The sequence below is a fragment of the Sinocyclocheilus anshuiensis genome, unplaced genomic scaffold, assembly GCF_001515605.1.
Source record: "Sinocyclocheilus anshuiensis isolate Anshui unplaced genomic scaffold, SAMN03320099.WGS_v1.1 scaffold1448, whole genome shotgun sequence".
Taxonomy (NCBI): Eukaryota; Metazoa; Chordata; class Actinopteri; order Cypriniformes; family Cyprinidae; genus Sinocyclocheilus; species Sinocyclocheilus anshuiensis.
This window is the reverse complement of record NW_015547730.1, coordinates 75,033-93,331: the sequence shown is the minus strand read 5'-3', so window position 1 is coordinate 93,331 and position 18,299 is coordinate 75,033. Positions and strand designations below refer to the sequence as shown.

Below are 18,299 nucleotides of genomic sequence, written 5' to 3'. Positions count from 1 at the left end.
CACACACACACACACACACACACACACACACACACACACTCCTCTGTACATAGTCACCCACACACACATGCACACGCATACTGTTCCCTGTTCTCACATACCTCATGCTGACTACCAGCATGTAGGGTTCATAGTTGGGCCCCTTCAGGCCAGCATTGGAGCCTTGAACTAAAGACGCGGCGGCTCCCTCACTCCACTCACACATCCAAACACGGATTACATACATTCCAACCAAATTGTGGCATTAACACACCCCCGCTTTTGAAACCAGTGTGTGTATACATGCGCATGTGTGTTTATGTGTAAGAGCAAGAAAGAAAGAATAAATGTATGTACTGAAGTGTGAAAGTGTGAAAAATTAAATGTCTGTTAGCAAGCATTAGTGTGTGTGAGTAAATGGAATGTTTGTGTGTGTGCACTTGTAAATTTCCCCCCTCTTTATGAAGTGGAAAACATAAGCTGTGTTTAATTAAAAACAAGCCAGTCTTCACTTTGAAAGCTTTTTAGGCTTTTTATCATAATCTTGCCAGCGGCAACACTTTACATACATGAAACACCCCCTTCATAAATAACGACGCTGTTATTGAGTTCTAAAAAGCTGTTACAAGCTATTATAAAATAATAATATACCATATGCTACTTAGTGTCTCTATAAATTGAGGGTCTAGTAACTGAAGGATTTAGTGCACTAAAAAAGCCATAAATATCTACAAACATACACTGCTGTTCAAATGTTTTGGGTCATAGTGGTGCGATCTTTGAATATTTTTGAAAGAAGTCCATTATGCTCACCAAATGCATTTATCTGATCAAAAATACAGTAGTATTGTGAAATATTATTCTATCTATTTTCTATGTGAATATATTTTAATATGCTGATTTGTCGCTCAAGAAACATTTTATTATTGTCAATGTTGAAAACAGTTGTACTGTCATGACAATTTTTTCAGGATTCTTTGATGAATAGACAGTTCAGAAGAACAGTGTGTGTGTAACATTATAAATGTATTTACTGTCACTTTTGATTAATTAAATGCATACTTGCTAAATAAAAGTATAAATTAAAGTATTTCTTAAAAAAAGACCCCAAACTTTTGAATGAAATAGTGTACTTTTAAACGGGTTCGAAACACACCGCTAAAGCTCGTGCAAACAGATAGTCCCGCCCCTAACTCAGCGCCACTGGTTGAGCCATTTTTGCTGCATCAGGCTGGTCAAACAACAAGTCAGATAATTAATATTCATGAGCAAGGCTGATAAGTTATACATTGCCTTTCAAGATCATTTCTGCACCCCTGATTGTATGTGTTTGTTTTTTTCATGATGAAATAATGATGTTTTCCTTTTTCCTGCGCAGAAAACAAATCCCCCCCTCGGTCATTTGGACTGAACCATTCTGACTCGTTAAATCGTAGCGAGCGGATTGAAGCCATCACACCGTCACTGGGCAGCAGTAACCACCAGCTCAATGCCTTCCTGCAGATGTATGTGCCGGACTATTCTGTCAGAGCTTTGTCAGACGTACAGTATATTAAGGTAAACAGAATTGCTTAAACACACCAGCTCACTTTCAGTTTCTGCACATTTTCTTGTCATTACAACCAATATACCCAAAACAAAATCATGTAATTCTTCAGAAGCCATTAATTGCACATTTTTTATACCATTGCGGCACCCATTGTTTGGCTTGGGGCTCAGACTAGGGGTCCTCAACTCTGAATCTCAAGATTCACTTTCCTGCAGAGTTTAACTCCAGCCCTAATCAAACACACCTGAGCAAGCTGATCAAAGTTGCAGTATAGGTGTGTTTATTCCAGTTTGGAACTAAACTCTGCAGGAAACTGGATCTTGAGGTCCAGAGTTGTGGACTCCTGGTCTAAACTGTGGCCCAATGGCTGTAGTCCATTGGCAGATTGTGGCTATGGCTGAGTGATGAACATGGACTGTGGCTCAGTTACAAACCAATGGCTTTGGCTCAGAGACAAATGTGGATTTGAGTGTTAGCACTGGGATAGATATGGACTTGGGCAGTGGGTAGGGGTCTGTGGCAGATGGAGACATGGAATGAATGTTCCAAAAGAGGGTTTTCACATCGATTCCATAAAAGAACCATTTTATGGTTCTTTGGGGGACCATTCGTTATCATCACTAATTCCAAGTATGGGTCACCATACTTGGCCACATGTCATGTCACTTTAACTTTTTTTTCACTTTCACTTTTTAGGCTCCCCAAATAACCTTTCAGTGAAAAAATTTTTTTTTTCTTAGTGTGTGGAACATTTTAATATTCTGAAGAATCCTTCCCCTCTATAGAACCTTTTGTGCTATGGAAAGGTTCCATGGATGTCAAAAGTTATTCATGGAAACACGACGAGGGAGACACATTCCCATTTACATCTGCTGTTTTAATCCAGACTACTTGCTTAAAATGATAGAAATATCAGTTGTCACTCTGTATCTCCAAATAATATCTTAGTAAGACGATATTTAAATGCTTAGTTGGATCAGAAGCATGACATAACCAATCATGGTAAAGTGGCTTTACAAGGCAGGATGTAGTTTATTTTTAATAAGGTCATTTATCATTTCAGTCTGATATACAGTAAACACTTTATGTGGTTATGAGGGAGTAAAAAAACTACACTGGGCATGTTTCTTTTTGAGGGTAAAAGAGAAGAGTGGACGATGAGCAGATCATTTTGAAATTCCAAAATAAAAGACATCAGAACCAATTTCCAATGGAAATACCAATTTCATATTTCCAGGTTCTCAAAAGTGCAAGTCATCATCGTTTGGTAAACTTCTATCGTGGTGAATGGAAACTACAACAAATATCATTTTTGGTTTGTCCCAATAGCAAATGAAAAAATCCATGTATTTCTATGACTTTGCAAAAGAGAATGAGAGAATGGCTACATTGAATGTACAATCTAAATTCACACTAACCTTATTTTAATTATTTTGTCTTGTTTTAACCCAGTTTGTTTGTAACCCCCTTTTCTGTGTGTTATTGACAGGTAACGCGCCAGCAGTATCAGAACGCCATCATGGCGTCACGCATTGACAAGACGCCACAGTCCGCTGAGAGTGAGTACACCAAAATCGAAATGACTTTGACAGACCTCCATGATGGAGTGACTGATGAAACCACCACCCTGTTCAACCAGACACAGAACTGTGTGGCCCACAACAAGACGAACCACACAGGCCACAGCGAGGGGGCCATCTAGCCCTCAGTGGGGTGGTGGAGCAAAGCGGATGCTCACCACCCCAACCCACTCCACTCTTGTAGTGCACTACTACTACTGGGACCTGAGCTTGGGTTGACCCAAGGCAAAATGGGATACTCCAGTGACCCGGTCCGGTCCCATTCATTCAGATAAACCACGGCGTTTATGTCCCCCAGACTATAAGAGTTTGGAGGATGGATGTTTTTGTGCTCTGACGAGCCCCTAGCTACACTCGAACTGCCCGTGATGTTCACAAACACAAAAGAAATACTCCAGATGCAGATGCTGTAATAGGGTAAATCAAAGACTGTTCCAAATACTGCTTTGAAGGAAACCGTGAACCGTGAACCAAGAGCATTCTACTCACATATTTATTTATTTTGTATGCATTTGTACATACATGCATGTCTGAGGATATAATTGTCGGCACATGCAAGCACCAGTCTGTAAATTGTGCATGTGTATGTGTGTGCCTCTATGAGTGTCACTGATATCATGCACATGCTATATATATATATATACATAGTCACAAATACATTATTGTATATGTACCGGTGAGGGTCTTTTACAGGTATATTTCAGAAATGCTTATTTTTATTGTTCTAAATCTGGTATATCCCATAGTACCTTTTACACCTTTTTAAAAAATTAATCACTCTATTGCCTTAAAAAAAAATCATATTAATTTTTTAACAAGTGCAATGAAACACATTTTATTTAAAAGATGATTTATCATGATTACTGTATTGTACATTATAGTCCTATTTGTATGCATGTATTGTATCACATTTGTATATTTGGTCTGAGATATTTTGGATTCACTTCCAAGGATGAACAGGTCCTATTTGTCTGCTTTAAAAAATGTTATTCTATCAAAGGCACGATAACTCTACATTTAAAGCTGAAGGCAGTCTTATTTAAATTAAATGACAGACCTGTCAGGACTTTATGCAAGGGAGAATCAACATGCATCCGTGTGATTCCTAACTGAATCCAGGCTGTAACAAAACGAGTCTTTACCACATCATTAAAACAACTACTACATTAAATTGTTCTACCCATCATGCGTCTGTAAGAAAGGTGCCATAGTGTTTAAAGGGCTGTACTTGAGTGTATTACCTTTATGTATATAATGTTGACTTTAATTTTTATTTATATGAATGCTGGAAACTCCTGCTATGCATATGTGTTTAAAATTATACACATTTATACACACAAAATTCAAATTTGCTGAAAATGTACTCACCCTAAGGGCCATCCAAGGATGTAGATGAGGTTGTTTCTTCGTGGAAACAGATTTGAAGACATTTCGCAATGGATCCTCTGCAGTGAATGGGTGCCGTCAGAATGAGAGTCCAAAATATTATTCGTATCATATAATAATGTTGCTTTCTCCAGTGAAAAACTTATCTTGTCTGAATCAGGAGAGAAATATGCACAGATCAAGCACTGTTTACATGCAAAAACAGCTCTAAACAAATATGTTGGTGGATTTTGATGTGAGAGTACAATGGGGGGTGAATTTTACTGGAGACAGCAATATTATGGCTTATAAACTAATATTTTGGCCAGAAGCAGTGGTTTAAAGTAAAAAAAAAAAAAAAAAAAAAAAACCTTGATGGATTTGTTTCTTACAAACATGCAGCTTTGCACTTCACAAGACGTGGATAAATGTGGATGTGGACATATTTGTGGATTATTGTGTTTTTATCAGCTGTTTGGACTCTCATTCTGACGGCACCCATTCACTGCAGAGGATCAATTGGTGAGAATTGGACGTAAAGCTACATTTCTCCAAATCTGTACTCATGAAGGAACAAAGTCATCATCTTGGATCGCATGAGGGTGAGAACATTTTCAGTAAATTTTCATTTTAGGGTGAACTATTCCTTTAACGATGAACCACTTATATTGTCTCCTTTGCCATACTTTTTTTCTTTTTCTTTTTTGACCCAACCGCCAAGATCATCAAACAGCATACAACTTATTCCTATATGTTGTTATAGGTGGCAGCTGCGTGACCCTGTTTCTACAATGTCAGACTTTGTGGTAAAACTGATTCAGGCAGCTTTTAAGACATTGCTCTTGATGTTTTCATGTGTTCAAATGCTTATTTGAACCACAATAGAGCAACAACAGTAATGCATTACTTGCATTATTTATACATGGGTCAGTACCACAGGCAGCCACTGCTTGGCACTGTGGTCTAACAATTTAGCCTAAACCTAGACCAGGTTGTAATCTTAAAACTGTTTTTCTTTATACCAAAGATTTTACTTGAGGTGAGATCAGAGATTGTTGGGCTTTATTTAGTAAATTAAAGCCATCGTTTTTTTTTTTTTTTTTGCAAGACAGATGCTCTTGTGGGGTTAAATACAGGTTCTGGCTTTTTAATTTTTTTTCTAATTTGCTTTGTTAATGAATTGTAGCTACTTTGTAACTAAAATGTAAACCCTAGGGAGAAAACATGGTTCTAGAAAGTGCTATTAAACATTCATCGGTTTCACTGTGGTACTGTGGTCTTTGTGCTCTTCTTTCCTAAAAATCAACTGGTCGCATTTTTTTAAACGAAATCCTACAATTGTATAAGCTTAAACTGTCCTAACAACAGATGTACATACAACATGATATTTCGGTCATCACATCACCCTGGTAACTGTGTCCATTGTTTTAGCTGCATATTAAACATCAAATATATTCTGACTGACTGATTGTTACATCCCAGGATTTTTGCTTTCAGATGATCTGTCAGGACTGGTTAGGACAGCGTACGGCTCATGTTGCTCAAGAAACTGGTTTGTTTGAATGTTTCACATCATGTTCCAACATTTATTTTGTAATATGCAGCATACATATGTGAAGTGGTATTTTAGACAAATGTCACTGTGGAAATCAGTAATAGAATCTGAATGGCCAGCGTATTGTCCTGTTGCTCGTTACGTATCATCCTGGTTTAGGCTAGTTAGCATGCCATGTTCTTCTTTATTCTAAAACAGAAAACCTGCTATGGCATATAAATGTAGTTAAATGCTAACGAAGTAAACAAGACAGGAGACCAATAGTTATTATGGAAAATTAGTTTTATTTGACATTGCAACGCAATTTCCTATATGTATAAGTTTAGAACTATAAATCAGAAGCTATAATAATTCAGGGAACAATGAAATCGGAGACATGAAATCACATGCCCTAAACAAACAACGAAACGAAACAAAACAAAAAATTGGATTCATAAATGCCATGTCTATTTTGCTAGATCTCTTTTACAGACAGCAGTTTTGCACCTTTTCCTTTCGCTAAACTGAAAACTAGAAAATAAAGTCACAAAAAAGTAATTAATTCAAAAAGGTAAAAAAAAAACCCAGAAAGGAACAAATACTCAGTATATTAGTAAGTTATTGGCACAATTAACTGTTTTCTGTAAACTATGCCAAAATATAATATGAAAACATTGGTTCAAACAGAGATATATGCAATGCTACCTATGACTATACTGATGAGACCTTCACCCATTAAAGATGTATCTAGGATACACTACTGGGAAAATTGGACGAATATTGTTTAAACTTAAAGCACTTTCTATTATATTATTTTTTTAAATATAATCTAAGCCAGTTTCCCTTGCATAGACAACTAAAAAGGACAACTGCCAACACTAGTGCAAATTAGCCCAGGACTAGTTTTAATCCATGTCCAGGGAGCTGGCCATATTATGTATATATATACACACACCCACACCACTGAGTTTTTATATAAAAAGCTAATGAAAACAGGAAAGAAAGATACTGCATCTTTTTTTAGGACATAAAAAACACTTTCTCTATACTGTGGTCTCTAAAGAACCAAGAACAAGTATATTTTGAAAGAGCTGCCCCGTTTTAGGATGTCCAGTTGTTTTTACACAAAAAACTGACAAATAAAATATGCATTGTATGTTTAAAAACGTCTCTTTAACTGATTCCTTGGAAACCGACTTTTGAAAACCTAGAAACCATTTTTGGGCCTCACCAAAACCCTTTATATTTTAGACCTACTTGGTCTTCCCTTTTAAAAACTGACAGTCAGACCTATGGAAAAAAACAAACAAAAAAAAAAACTACATTCTTATAAAATAAAAAAAAACATACAGTTACAATATGCATACGAGTAATACACATTACACTATGGATTGGGTAGCTTCATTCAAACAGATCCTACACACTATCTCTGAGTAATGCATATAAAAGTCACACTAATCATCCAAATCTACATGTTTCATGCACTTGAAACACTTCCCACAGCTAAAACCACTTCCTCTCTAAACCGTGATCCACCATTATACTCAAAAAATAATGTTTATTTCTTTAAAAACTCCACATACTTGCTGTGGGGACAACCTAAAAGTCTCTAATGGGACCCTTGAAGCTAAACCGAACACAATTTCTCAACACCGTTTGGTCCACATAGGAGTAAACCATTGACAGAGTTCAAACATTATCCAGGACTGCTTTAATTTCTATAAAAACATTTACCAAAGCAACAGCACTTTCTTTCTCAACCTATCATCTTCACAATGTCCAGCTGTTTACTTCATTGTACTTCTTCTCTCAATGACTTTTCATTTACTGATGTGTAATAAGCTGCTCAGGCCATAAAACACAGTTTTTATAAATATTTTTTTGCATATCAAGGTCACTTACTATATGATATTTGAATAGTTTTCTTATGTGAGGCAGATATTAATGGCATGTGTAATGTTTGAGACAAAACTAGAGTGTTCTGTTTAGCTTATATAAGAGTATAAAAATACAGTATGTCATTGTTCAATGTGACATTGTTGCCAAAATTAGAGCAGGTACTGATATGATGTCTCTCATTTTGCGCCCTAATACACGAGGCATCTGTTTGCTACTCTGTAGCATTAGCGCTAACCAAAATGTCTGCATTAAAATAGATGAAAACCAAAAGGTTAACAACAAACCTCTAAAAAAAAGCAGCTGCATGCTGTTGCCAAGTAACTGGATTCTTGTGTTGGCTACACTTCCATACACACGTCACAATGAACCGTGCTTCGGTTTTCTGTGCTTCATTCAGATTCTCAACACACGGGACTTCAACACAAACACCTTGCCAACATACAAAGCTTTAAAACACAAGAGTTTTTTTTAAAGGAACAGTCTTTGCAGGAGGTAGTAACCAAGCTAATCTGACTGAATGGACTGGCTACTTAAAAAGTTGCCTAAACTGTTAAAAACTATAAAACAATAGTAAAATATGACTATAACGTGTATCTGTATGGATCCAATAACCAACTTTAACACTTGTCCTAACAGGCTTGGATTTTCTGAGTCTTTGCCAGCATGCTGTCTGTAGCATGATGCATGTAAACTCATGAGTTTTACCATCAGTTCACAGTAAACTGTTTCCATAGGATGTTTATCACATGACATTATGTGCTTTTATAGTGACTGATAAACAATTTTGTTTTTGTTTTTTGCATAACTTATGCATTAGTTATCTTTAATGGAGGAAACTGTCAGTTCGGGTGAACTGAAGTCTGGTAAGCTTTTTGAGCTTGGTTTGGCAATTATAGTCTACTTCATCCATCCACCTCACACGATATCCTCATCACTCTATCATCATCACCCTACAGATCTTTACCCTAGGATAGGTCAAAACATCTACTCTTCCTCCTCCTCTTCGTCGTCATCTTCGTCGTGGCAGTGTGTGATTTCCTGCGGCGGCTGAGCGAACAGGTGGGGCGGTTTGATTTCGCTGATGGAGCGTGTGAGCTGGTTTCTTTTACAGTCGATGTCCTTGCAGTCCACACAGTGGCGGTTGCGTGTGGCCAGAGCAGACTCGGTATCTGTGTCTACGTGAGTGTGCTCCACTGTGGACTCATGGGGCATCTGGGACAGAGAGAAGAGGAGACAGAAACAAATATGTAAACAGGTATGTTAAATAGGGCGCTTGGCACAGAAGAGAGAACCAAGTGAACAGGACAAATGTGGGTGTGTATGGGTGTGTATCCTGTAGGCAGTATTCTGGTACTCATTTCAGAAACATGTAACAATACTAGTCTTTTGTTAGTACCGAGTACTCGATTAGGCACTTGCAATTATGCCTAGTGCTTGGGTTCGGTGAGATTTTTTTGTTTTTGTTTTTCAAAGAAGTCTCACCAGGGCTGCATTTATGTGATCAAAATACAGTAAAATCAGTAATATTGTAGAATATTATAACAATTTCAAATAACTGTTTTCTATGTAAATATATATTAAAAATTTAATTTATTCCTGTGATGCAGTAAAATTTTCAGTGTCACAAGATCCTTCATAAATTATTCTAATAGAAACATTCCTTATTACTATCAATGTTGAAAACGGTTGTGCTGCTTATTATTTTTGTGGAAAAGTTTTTTATTTTATTTTTTATAACAGAATGTTCAAAAGAACAGAAAATGATTGTAATAATGTACAAATCTTTGCTGTCTCTGTTTGATGCATCCTCGCTGAATAAAGGAATTAATTTCTTACAAAATAAAAACAAAACAAAAAAACTCACATGCACTATTCATGGTCAAAATGCCAAAAGATATTAACATAAACACAGTCGGTCTGGTGAATATAAACTGAAAAATATCAATATATCTAGCCATGTTTTGTATTAAATCATTGTATTAAAAATATCAACATATCTAGCCATGTTCAATTAACTGAGAAATATAACATTTAGGGGTAACACTTTATTTTAAAGTGCCGTTGTTACACGTTACATGTATTTACTATTATAATAACAATAAATTATGCATAATTACATGCAAGTAACCCTAAGCCAAACCCTAATCCTAACTCTGACCATATAGTAATACATGTAGTTAATTAATATTACTCGGTACTTAAATGTATAATTACACTGTAACGAGGACACCTTAAAATAAAGTGTAACCCATTTAAGCTACATACATTTTTTTTCCATTTATATTGAAGACATTAATTGTTTCTATAATATTTTGAAATGGGTATCTGCTATTGTGAACTTCCACTGGTATTTGTATCAATCCAGCCCTGTGTTTATGGGTGGGTGTGTGTCCTCACCAGCACGTGAGCGGCTCTGAACAGGTAGCTGAAGGGGTAGTAGAGCAGGTTGATGAATGAGGCAGCATACAGGTCAGCGTAACGCATCACCTGAGACGCAAACAGAGTCTGGTCATGTCAGTCTTATGCACACCCCTTCAAGTAAAGTGTTACCAAACATTTGTTGTTCATTATGACAGAAGGACACTTAATTTCCCAGAATCCTCTAATTTACTGAATACTATTATGGTGTGTTATGGTGTATAATTGCTGTAATTACTAGATGACTCAAAAGTTCTACTCAGAGCTGTTCACGTAGGCTACTCTGACTCAGAATGTCTACGTGAGTGTGCTCCACTGTGGACTCATGGGGCATCTGGGACAGAGAGAAGAGGAGACAGAAACAAATATGTAAACAGGTATGTTAAATAGGGCGCTTGGCACAGAAGAGAGAACCAAGTGAACAGGACAAATGTGGGTGTGTATGGGTGTGTATCCTGTAGGCAGTATTCTGGTACTCATTTCAGAAACATGTAACAATACTAGTCTTTTGTTAGTACCGAGTACTCGATTAGGCACTTGCAATTATGCCTAGTGCTTGGGTTCGGTGAGATTTTTTTGTTTTTGTTTTTCAAAGAAGTCTCACCAGGGCTGCATTTATGTGATCAAAATACAGTAAAATCAGTAATATTGTAGAATATTATAACAATTTCAAATAACTTTTCTATGTAAATATATATTAAAAATTTAATTTATTCCTGTGATGCAGTAAAATTTTCAGTGTCACAAGATCCTTCATAAATTATTCTAATAGAAACATTCCTTATTACTATCAATGTTGAAAACGGTTGTGCTGCTTATTATTTTTGTGGAAAAGTTTTTTATTTTATTTTTTATAACAGAATGTTCAAAAGAACAGAAAATGATTGTAATAATGTACAAATCTTTGCTGTCTCTGTTTGATGCATCCTCGCTGAATAAAGGAATTAATTTCTTACAAAATAAAAACAAAACAAAAAAACTCACATGCACTATTCATGGTCAAAATGCCAAAAGATATTAACATAAACACAGTCGGTCTGGTGAATATAAACTGAAAAATATCAATATATCTAGCCATGTTTTGTATTAAATCATTGTATTAAAAATATCAACATATCTAGCCATGTTCAATTAACTGAGAAATATAACATTTAGGGGTAACACTTTATTTTAAAGTGCCGTTGTTACACGTTACATGTATTTACTATTATAATAACAATAAATTATGCATAATTACATGCAAGTAACCCTAAGCCAAACCCTAATGCTAACCCTAACCATATAGTACATGTAGTTAATTAATATTACTCGGTACTTAAATGTATAATTACACTGTAACGAGGACACCTTAAAATAAAGTGTAACCCATTTAAGCTACATACATTTTTTTTCCATTTATATTGAAGACATTAATTGTTTCTATAATATTTTGAAATGGGTATCTGCTATTGTGAACTTCCACTGGTATTTGTATCAATCCAGCCCTGTGTTTATGGGTGGGTGTGTGTCCTCACCAGCACGTGAGCGGCTCTGAACAGGTAGCTGAAGGGGTAGTAGAGCAGGTTGATGAATGAGGCAGCATACAGGTCAGCGTAACGCATCACCTGAGACGCAAACAGAGTCTGCCGAGAGCCACTGCGGAACAGACTTCCCATCATCCCATAGCACATGTCCATATCATGAGTCACTTTCTGATGACAGAGAAAATCACCAAATCAACATGTCAGTGTTACTTTTTTAAGGTGTTGGTTTTATTTTTAGTTTTAGTTGACAATAATAACCCTGTAACATTTAATACACAGTATAACATCACTCTAGTAGTCTACTAATGTTATCTATGGACAACACACGTGGTGGGCTGTTGATTACCATGGAATTAAATTTACAAGACTTATGAGCTACCATTACAAGCTTATTTACTGGAAACACATTTCTTGAGCGCATGTCACATATGCTGTTCATAAAAACAAAATAAGCCAGAATATTTCTAAAATTTAAAATCATTTCAAGTTATTGACACTTGGTAAGTCCATACTGTCAACTAAGATAAAAGTTCAGCCGTTTCACATCTAGTAAAATCAGATATAACTGAAATGTTCGGAATGCGAGTGTGTGATTAAGTGTGTCTACTTTCACTCTTCTCTGGATGGCACTGATATCTGGCCTCTCATTGCTGCTGCTGTCCAAATGCCTACAGAAAGAAAGAATGTGAGTGAGAGAAAAGCAATTCGATGGATTTAAAGTGAAAAAGAAGTGAAAAGGGGGAAGGGACAGACATCAGCTGGAGTCAGAAATCGAGAGGTCACTGAGTTAAAGTCTTTGCTTATCAACAGGTGAACTCTCTCAATCTGTACCCTGTACAGCGAGCTTGTGCACCAATCAGAATTGAGCAACTGAACTGCGAAATTCTTTTATATTCCAATGTAATTCTTAAATTTGAATTTAATTTGAACTGAGGTAGAAAACACAATGCAAAAATCGAATAAAGGGAGCATGAAAATGGAATGAAATGAATACAGCTGCTGTAAGTGTAAGTGATTTAAATAACAAATGTAACTTGTCACTAATTTCCCATATACATTATCACACACACAACATATGGATTATTTCTAGAAACATTAGATTATATTAATAATCAGTATAAAAAAAAAACACCTATAGAAGCTTATACAATTTTTTAATTAATCACGTAGGCTACTCTGACTCAGAATTATGCATTTCTATGTCAACACTATTAACACCAATATGAACTGGTGTAATTTGAATAATCAACAAACAAAACCACAATACAACACCTAACAGTCGATATGGAAATGCCTTGTTTATATATTTTTGTATTAGTTTATCACGCAGAACATTATGCATTAGTTATCCAGCTCTGTGCTAGCTATTTTAAAACGGCATTGTATGTGTTCTATTTTCAGATTAGTCTTGCATTAAAACATCAGAATTGATAATTATACAGTCAGACAATCCTAGGAATCATTAAACTGAAATATTATGAGATAACTACTCAACCACATTTTACTGCTGAACCTTTATTATAGTCATATAATATATTCAAACTGTAAAAGTCAACATTTATTTTTATAAAGCCATCTAAAAACAACATGATGGATATTTTGTGAATGGTAAATCTGTGTTGTTGGCTGTGTCTTTTTTTATAATTGCAATTCAGTCAAGTCCACTTCCTGTCAACAACTAGCAGGGTCCATTTCTAAATTCTGAACACACACACACACACACACACACACACACACACACACACACACACACACACACACACACACACACACACACACACACACACACACACACACACACACACACACACACACACACACACACACACACACACACACACACACACACACACACACACACACACACCTGTGCTGAGGAAGGAACAGAGGCAGCTTTACTCACTTGTAGAGTTCTGCCAAGAAAATGTCCAAGCCCTGCAGTTCCTCGAACAGAGCTGTGAATGAGAGGGCAGAACCCTGTCATGATTGGGTTTCACATCTCTTTTTCTTAGCCTTTCAAGTGTGACATCTCATCTCACTCTTTCTCTTTCTCTGTGTGAGCATTCCTTTCTTTACTGAGATTCTCACAAGAAGGTCTTTTTCACACTACACACATAAGCGTAACTGTGACAGCAGGCACACATTGTGCTTTCACAGTGACAGAACTGCAGCTCTATCCAGAATATAAAGTAAGTTATAGGTTACAACAGTAATATTTCCTGTAGTAATGGCCATACTTTATAAAATGGTTATTGGAATTTGGCCATTCATAATTATTACAAAACTGGTGATAAAATATAATTTAAATGTGAAAAGGGATTACATTTACATCCAAATGGTAATAAATCTACATGGAACACCATAAACTGCTATAAAAACCTATGTTGCAAAAGACTGCATTGATGAATAGGTTTACATTAACATAGAATATTCACCACATGAACAACTGCAAGTAGTTCAGCACCTACTTGCAGTTATGCAACACCAGTGTGCTTACAGCAACAATGCTGTAACCTGTTATTATGGGCACCCAAAATAAATATGTGCTGCTTGTTACGTGCAGTGTGAAACAGGCCAATGGCTGATTTTACTGATCTATGGCAACACTTACAGCTTTTGTCTGTCCAAACATGCAGCTCCTGAGCCAATTCAGGAATCACCAGGAACGTCCGCCAACCCTGACGCTTCTTGGACTTAAGAATATCTCCAAAAATGTGATCCCCAATGTACACAATATCCTTCCCTTTTGCTCCAAGCAGGTCACACACAATGTCAGAAGAACCTGGGCGGAGATGAAAACACATGTCAGAAATGACTAATTTTCACATATACATAAGGCATACTCAATACTCAGCATAGAAAAAGCTGCATAATGAACTCCTTTTATTACAATATTTGCTCTTCCAATGTGATTTTATGCTTTTGTTTTTTCAGCCTTGATGTCCAAGCAACAGCAATATGAGAATTTTAATATTTATCATAGCACAATTTAAATCACAATCATTTTATTTGTAAAAAAGAATCTCAGTATGACGTGATTTATTATGAATATCAATGCTATTGCTGATTTTAGTGAAACAGAACTAAGGTTAACACTTTACACTAATAATATTCATTCTATTTTGATGCATTAACTAACATTAACTAACAAGGAACAATTCATTTGTTACAGTCATTATAAATATTGGTAGCACTTTATTTTACAGTCATGTTCTACATGTACATACTATGTTATAGTAATTACAATAACTGGGTAATAACTAGGTACTAGTCATGAATCTAAACCTAACCTTAACCCATGTAGTTACCTTATATTACCCAGTACTTTCTTTGGTAAGTACACATACTGTAAAATAAAATGCAACTTTAATCTTTGTTAAAGTTAGTTAATAAAAATACAGCTCTTTATTGTTAGTTCGTGTCAGCTCAGGTTTATTAAAAAATATTAAGAGAACTTTTGATTTTAATAATACATTAGCAAATGTTGAAATGAACATTAACTAAGATTATTCAGTGCATCAGAAGTATTTTTCATGTTAACTAATGCTAACTAATGTGAGTATTACTGGACTAAGTGACTGTACACATGCAGTGAAAAATCATGTGATAAAGTGTAGTAAACCAGATGTCCTTGTGATCTATGTGTATGGACCTTGAGGAGATACATCTGTGTGTATGTGTGTGTTTGTTTGTCCATACAAGTATATAAATTCCTAATTAATGCTGTTCAGTTGCTTTGACACAATCTGTATTGTTAAAAGTGCTATATAAATAAAGGTGACTTGACAAGTGTGTCATTTGCATCTTTATCCAAGAATTTCCAGTACCTCCAGAGTAAACAATGCCATGTTGTAAAGGTCCAGTGTATGTTCCTATTTTCAGCCGGCCTGTAGTCTGTGATAGAGAACATATTGATTAATATTCAGACTGTCTGAATATTCATTCCATGTACTTCAGTGGTTCTCAACCAGGGGTCCAGGCCCCACTCAACACACTTCCAAGGGGCCCACAAGTTGACTTAAAATAGGAAAAACAAGCTTTAAAATAAGTTAAAACATGAAAGGTTGTGCAATTTAAAATAATAATAATAAAAAGTCATGAAAATGTTTCTAGTTATGCAAAGCTCTAAAATAATTTATTGTGTAGAAATACCAAAAATATCTCTGGTGGCCTTTGAATATTGTCTTAAAAGATGGGGGTCTTGGAGTCAAAAAGGTTGAGAAACACTGATAAACATCATTACTGTTGCCTATTTTTGTCAGCACAAATAAATAACAACTCACAAAGAATAAATCGTGCCTGTCCGACTCACTAAATTAACTATGTAAATCAGGGAATGGTTCAAATACACCCACAAAACAAGAACTCAGAGCAATTTTGCATTTTGCACTGCTCGTTTTGCATCTTGTTGGGGTTACAGACAGGTTTTTGCCCTGAAATATCTTTCTTAGAAGTGGCACAACTGTTCAGTGAACCGTTTAGCTGCTTTACACTGCAAAGGGATGACAGGAAAGAGATTTTTTCTATTGTGCTCAGCAGACTTCAGTATAAACACTCAATACTCAGCGCTGACTAACCTTCTGTGTGATCGTGTTCAGCAGGATAAAATGTTCCAGAATGTGCAATACTGCACCTGCTGACTTTGAGAGAGCTTTTCGTTTGATGTACTCACCGTATCCACCTGTCTTAGAACAGTTCCCTCTCCAAAAAATAAAGGCTTTCGAGCATCTACTAGGATGAGGTCGAAGTATGATTGCCATGGACGGTGTGAAGTGCCATGCTATAACATTAAACATTACAATGAGCAACAATATATGACAGGAAACTCTTTTGAAAGGTTTAATGACAGGCTGAAAAAACAATGTCAATACCTTTGGGCCATGGGGGAAGTCAAACAAGTACGTCATAATTTTCTGTAAAACAAATCAAAACAAAAACATGATGGTTTGTATGTGTCCAAGTTTTAAACAAACCAGTTGCATGTGCAGTTGTCTATTGCTCTGATTTAAAACCTAGTGAGCTGCATACAAATGGATTTTTAAAGGCACAAAGCTGTTCGAAAATCATAGCTTAACTATACTGCCTACTAAGATTTAGATTTATTTAGCAAATGTATTTAGATTTATTTAAGGTGTAAGTTTACACACACTGTTTTTCTTATTTTAATCTGCATTCAAGAAAGAACTATTATTTTTTCAACAATTTTTATTTTTTTAGCCCTCAAGTCTTGGAAACTGGAAATATGAGGGAATTTTAAAAATGTGTTTTGTTGACAAGAAAATATAACTGAAATTTAAAAAAAAAAGCTGTAAAAATTTATTGGGTAGATATTGAGAAATTGGTATTTGTGGGTAAAAAAATAAATAAAAAAGATTTATCAAACTGCTAAAAGCTCAAAATTGTAATGCAAGCGGACATTGTATTTCTTATTTTATTTTGTTCCCAACAAACAACTGTCATTTTTATTTATGAAATATATATGGTAGTACATTTTCTAGTAAATTGCTATTTGTACGTAAAAAGCCAGAAATGTTCATAAAAAAGGTAGTTGAGCGTAGCACCATATTTAAAATTTGACAAAAATGAAAACAAGGCTTAGGGACAGAAGTACAATGCATTTAAAGAGTTAGTTCACCCAAAAATGAAAATTCTGTCTTTAATTACTCACCCTCATGTCATTCTAAACCCGTAAGACCTCCGTTCATCTTCGGAACACAAATTAAGATATTTTGATGAATTCTGAGAGCTCTCTGACCCTCCCATAGACAGCAATGTACTTACCACGATCAAGGTCCAGAAACGTAGCAAGGAGATCTGTAAAATGATCCATGTGACATCAGGGGTTCAACCGTAATTTTACAAAGCTACGAGAATACTTTTGTACGCAAAGAAAACAAAAATAAAGACTTTATTCAACAATTCGTCTCCTCCGCGTCACCCTCGTGCCATTTTGGAGAATATCCACTGAACGTAAACAGCGTATGCTATTCTGTGTCAGCTGCGTCACGTGTAGGGCTGGGAATCGATTCAGATATCCCGATTCGATTCGATTTCGATTCGCAAGCTCTCGATTCGATTCGATTCTCGATTTTTTTTAAATTACATTCAGTGAATATAGTTAATACAAATGCTATTGATATTTCTAAAAAATTAACAGTAAACATCAGTTTACAAATAGTGAATTAATAAAAAGAAATTAAGAACCACATGCCTGTATTTTAAACCTATTCTTTTTTTTTTGTATAGGGTCCTTTTTAAACAATAGTAGGGCCCTATAAAATGTTCTTAATTTTTCTGGTAATCAGATGAAGGCATAAAACATTAATTTAATTTATAATCAAATGAAAATGAAACCCTTTTATTTTTTTTGGCAAACAAAGTGCTGCACAACAGAGGTTTACTGTTAAAATTAAAAAGAAAACAGATGTGATTATTCCTTTAAAAATAAAGAT

The 18,299-nt window shown here is 35.6% G+C and overlaps 2 protein-coding genes across 2 annotated transcripts in view; one reads left to right on the top strand and one right to left on the bottom strand.

The window, feature by feature from the left end:
* The window catches only part of LOC107704309 (metal transporter CNNM2-like), a 41,877-nt gene extending 38,186 nt beyond the window's left edge, over window positions 1-3,691 (top strand). The window contains exons 6-7 of the mRNA XM_016507203.1: window positions 1,358-1,536; window positions 3,018-3,691. Coding sequence (XP_016362689.1) covers window positions 1,358-1,536; window positions 3,018-3,230 — 392 coding nt within the window. The 3' untranslated portion in view covers window positions 3,231-3,691. The remainder of the gene's footprint in view (window positions 1-1,357; window positions 1,537-3,017) is intronic.
* Window positions 3,692-6,291: 2,600 nt separating this feature from the next.
* Window positions 6,292-18,299, bottom strand: part of LOC107704322 (cytosolic purine 5'-nucleotidase-like) — a 41,927-nt gene continuing 29,919 nt past the window's right edge. Inside the window, exons 11-18 of the mRNA XM_016507214.1 lie at window positions 16,719-16,760; window positions 16,520-16,627; window positions 15,675-15,741; window positions 14,459-14,629; window positions 13,751-13,802; window positions 12,455-12,515; window positions 11,839-12,015; window positions 6,292-9,118 (exon numbers count right to left, since the gene is read on the bottom strand). Of these exons, the coding sequence (XP_016362700.1) occupies window positions 8,891-9,118; window positions 11,839-12,015; window positions 12,455-12,515; window positions 13,751-13,802; window positions 14,459-14,629; window positions 15,675-15,741; window positions 16,520-16,627; window positions 16,719-16,760 (906 nt within the window). The 3' untranslated portion in view covers window positions 6,292-8,890. The remainder of the gene's footprint in view (window positions 9,119-11,838; window positions 12,016-12,454; window positions 12,516-13,750; window positions 13,803-14,458; window positions 14,630-15,674; window positions 15,742-16,519; window positions 16,628-16,718; window positions 16,761-18,299) is intronic.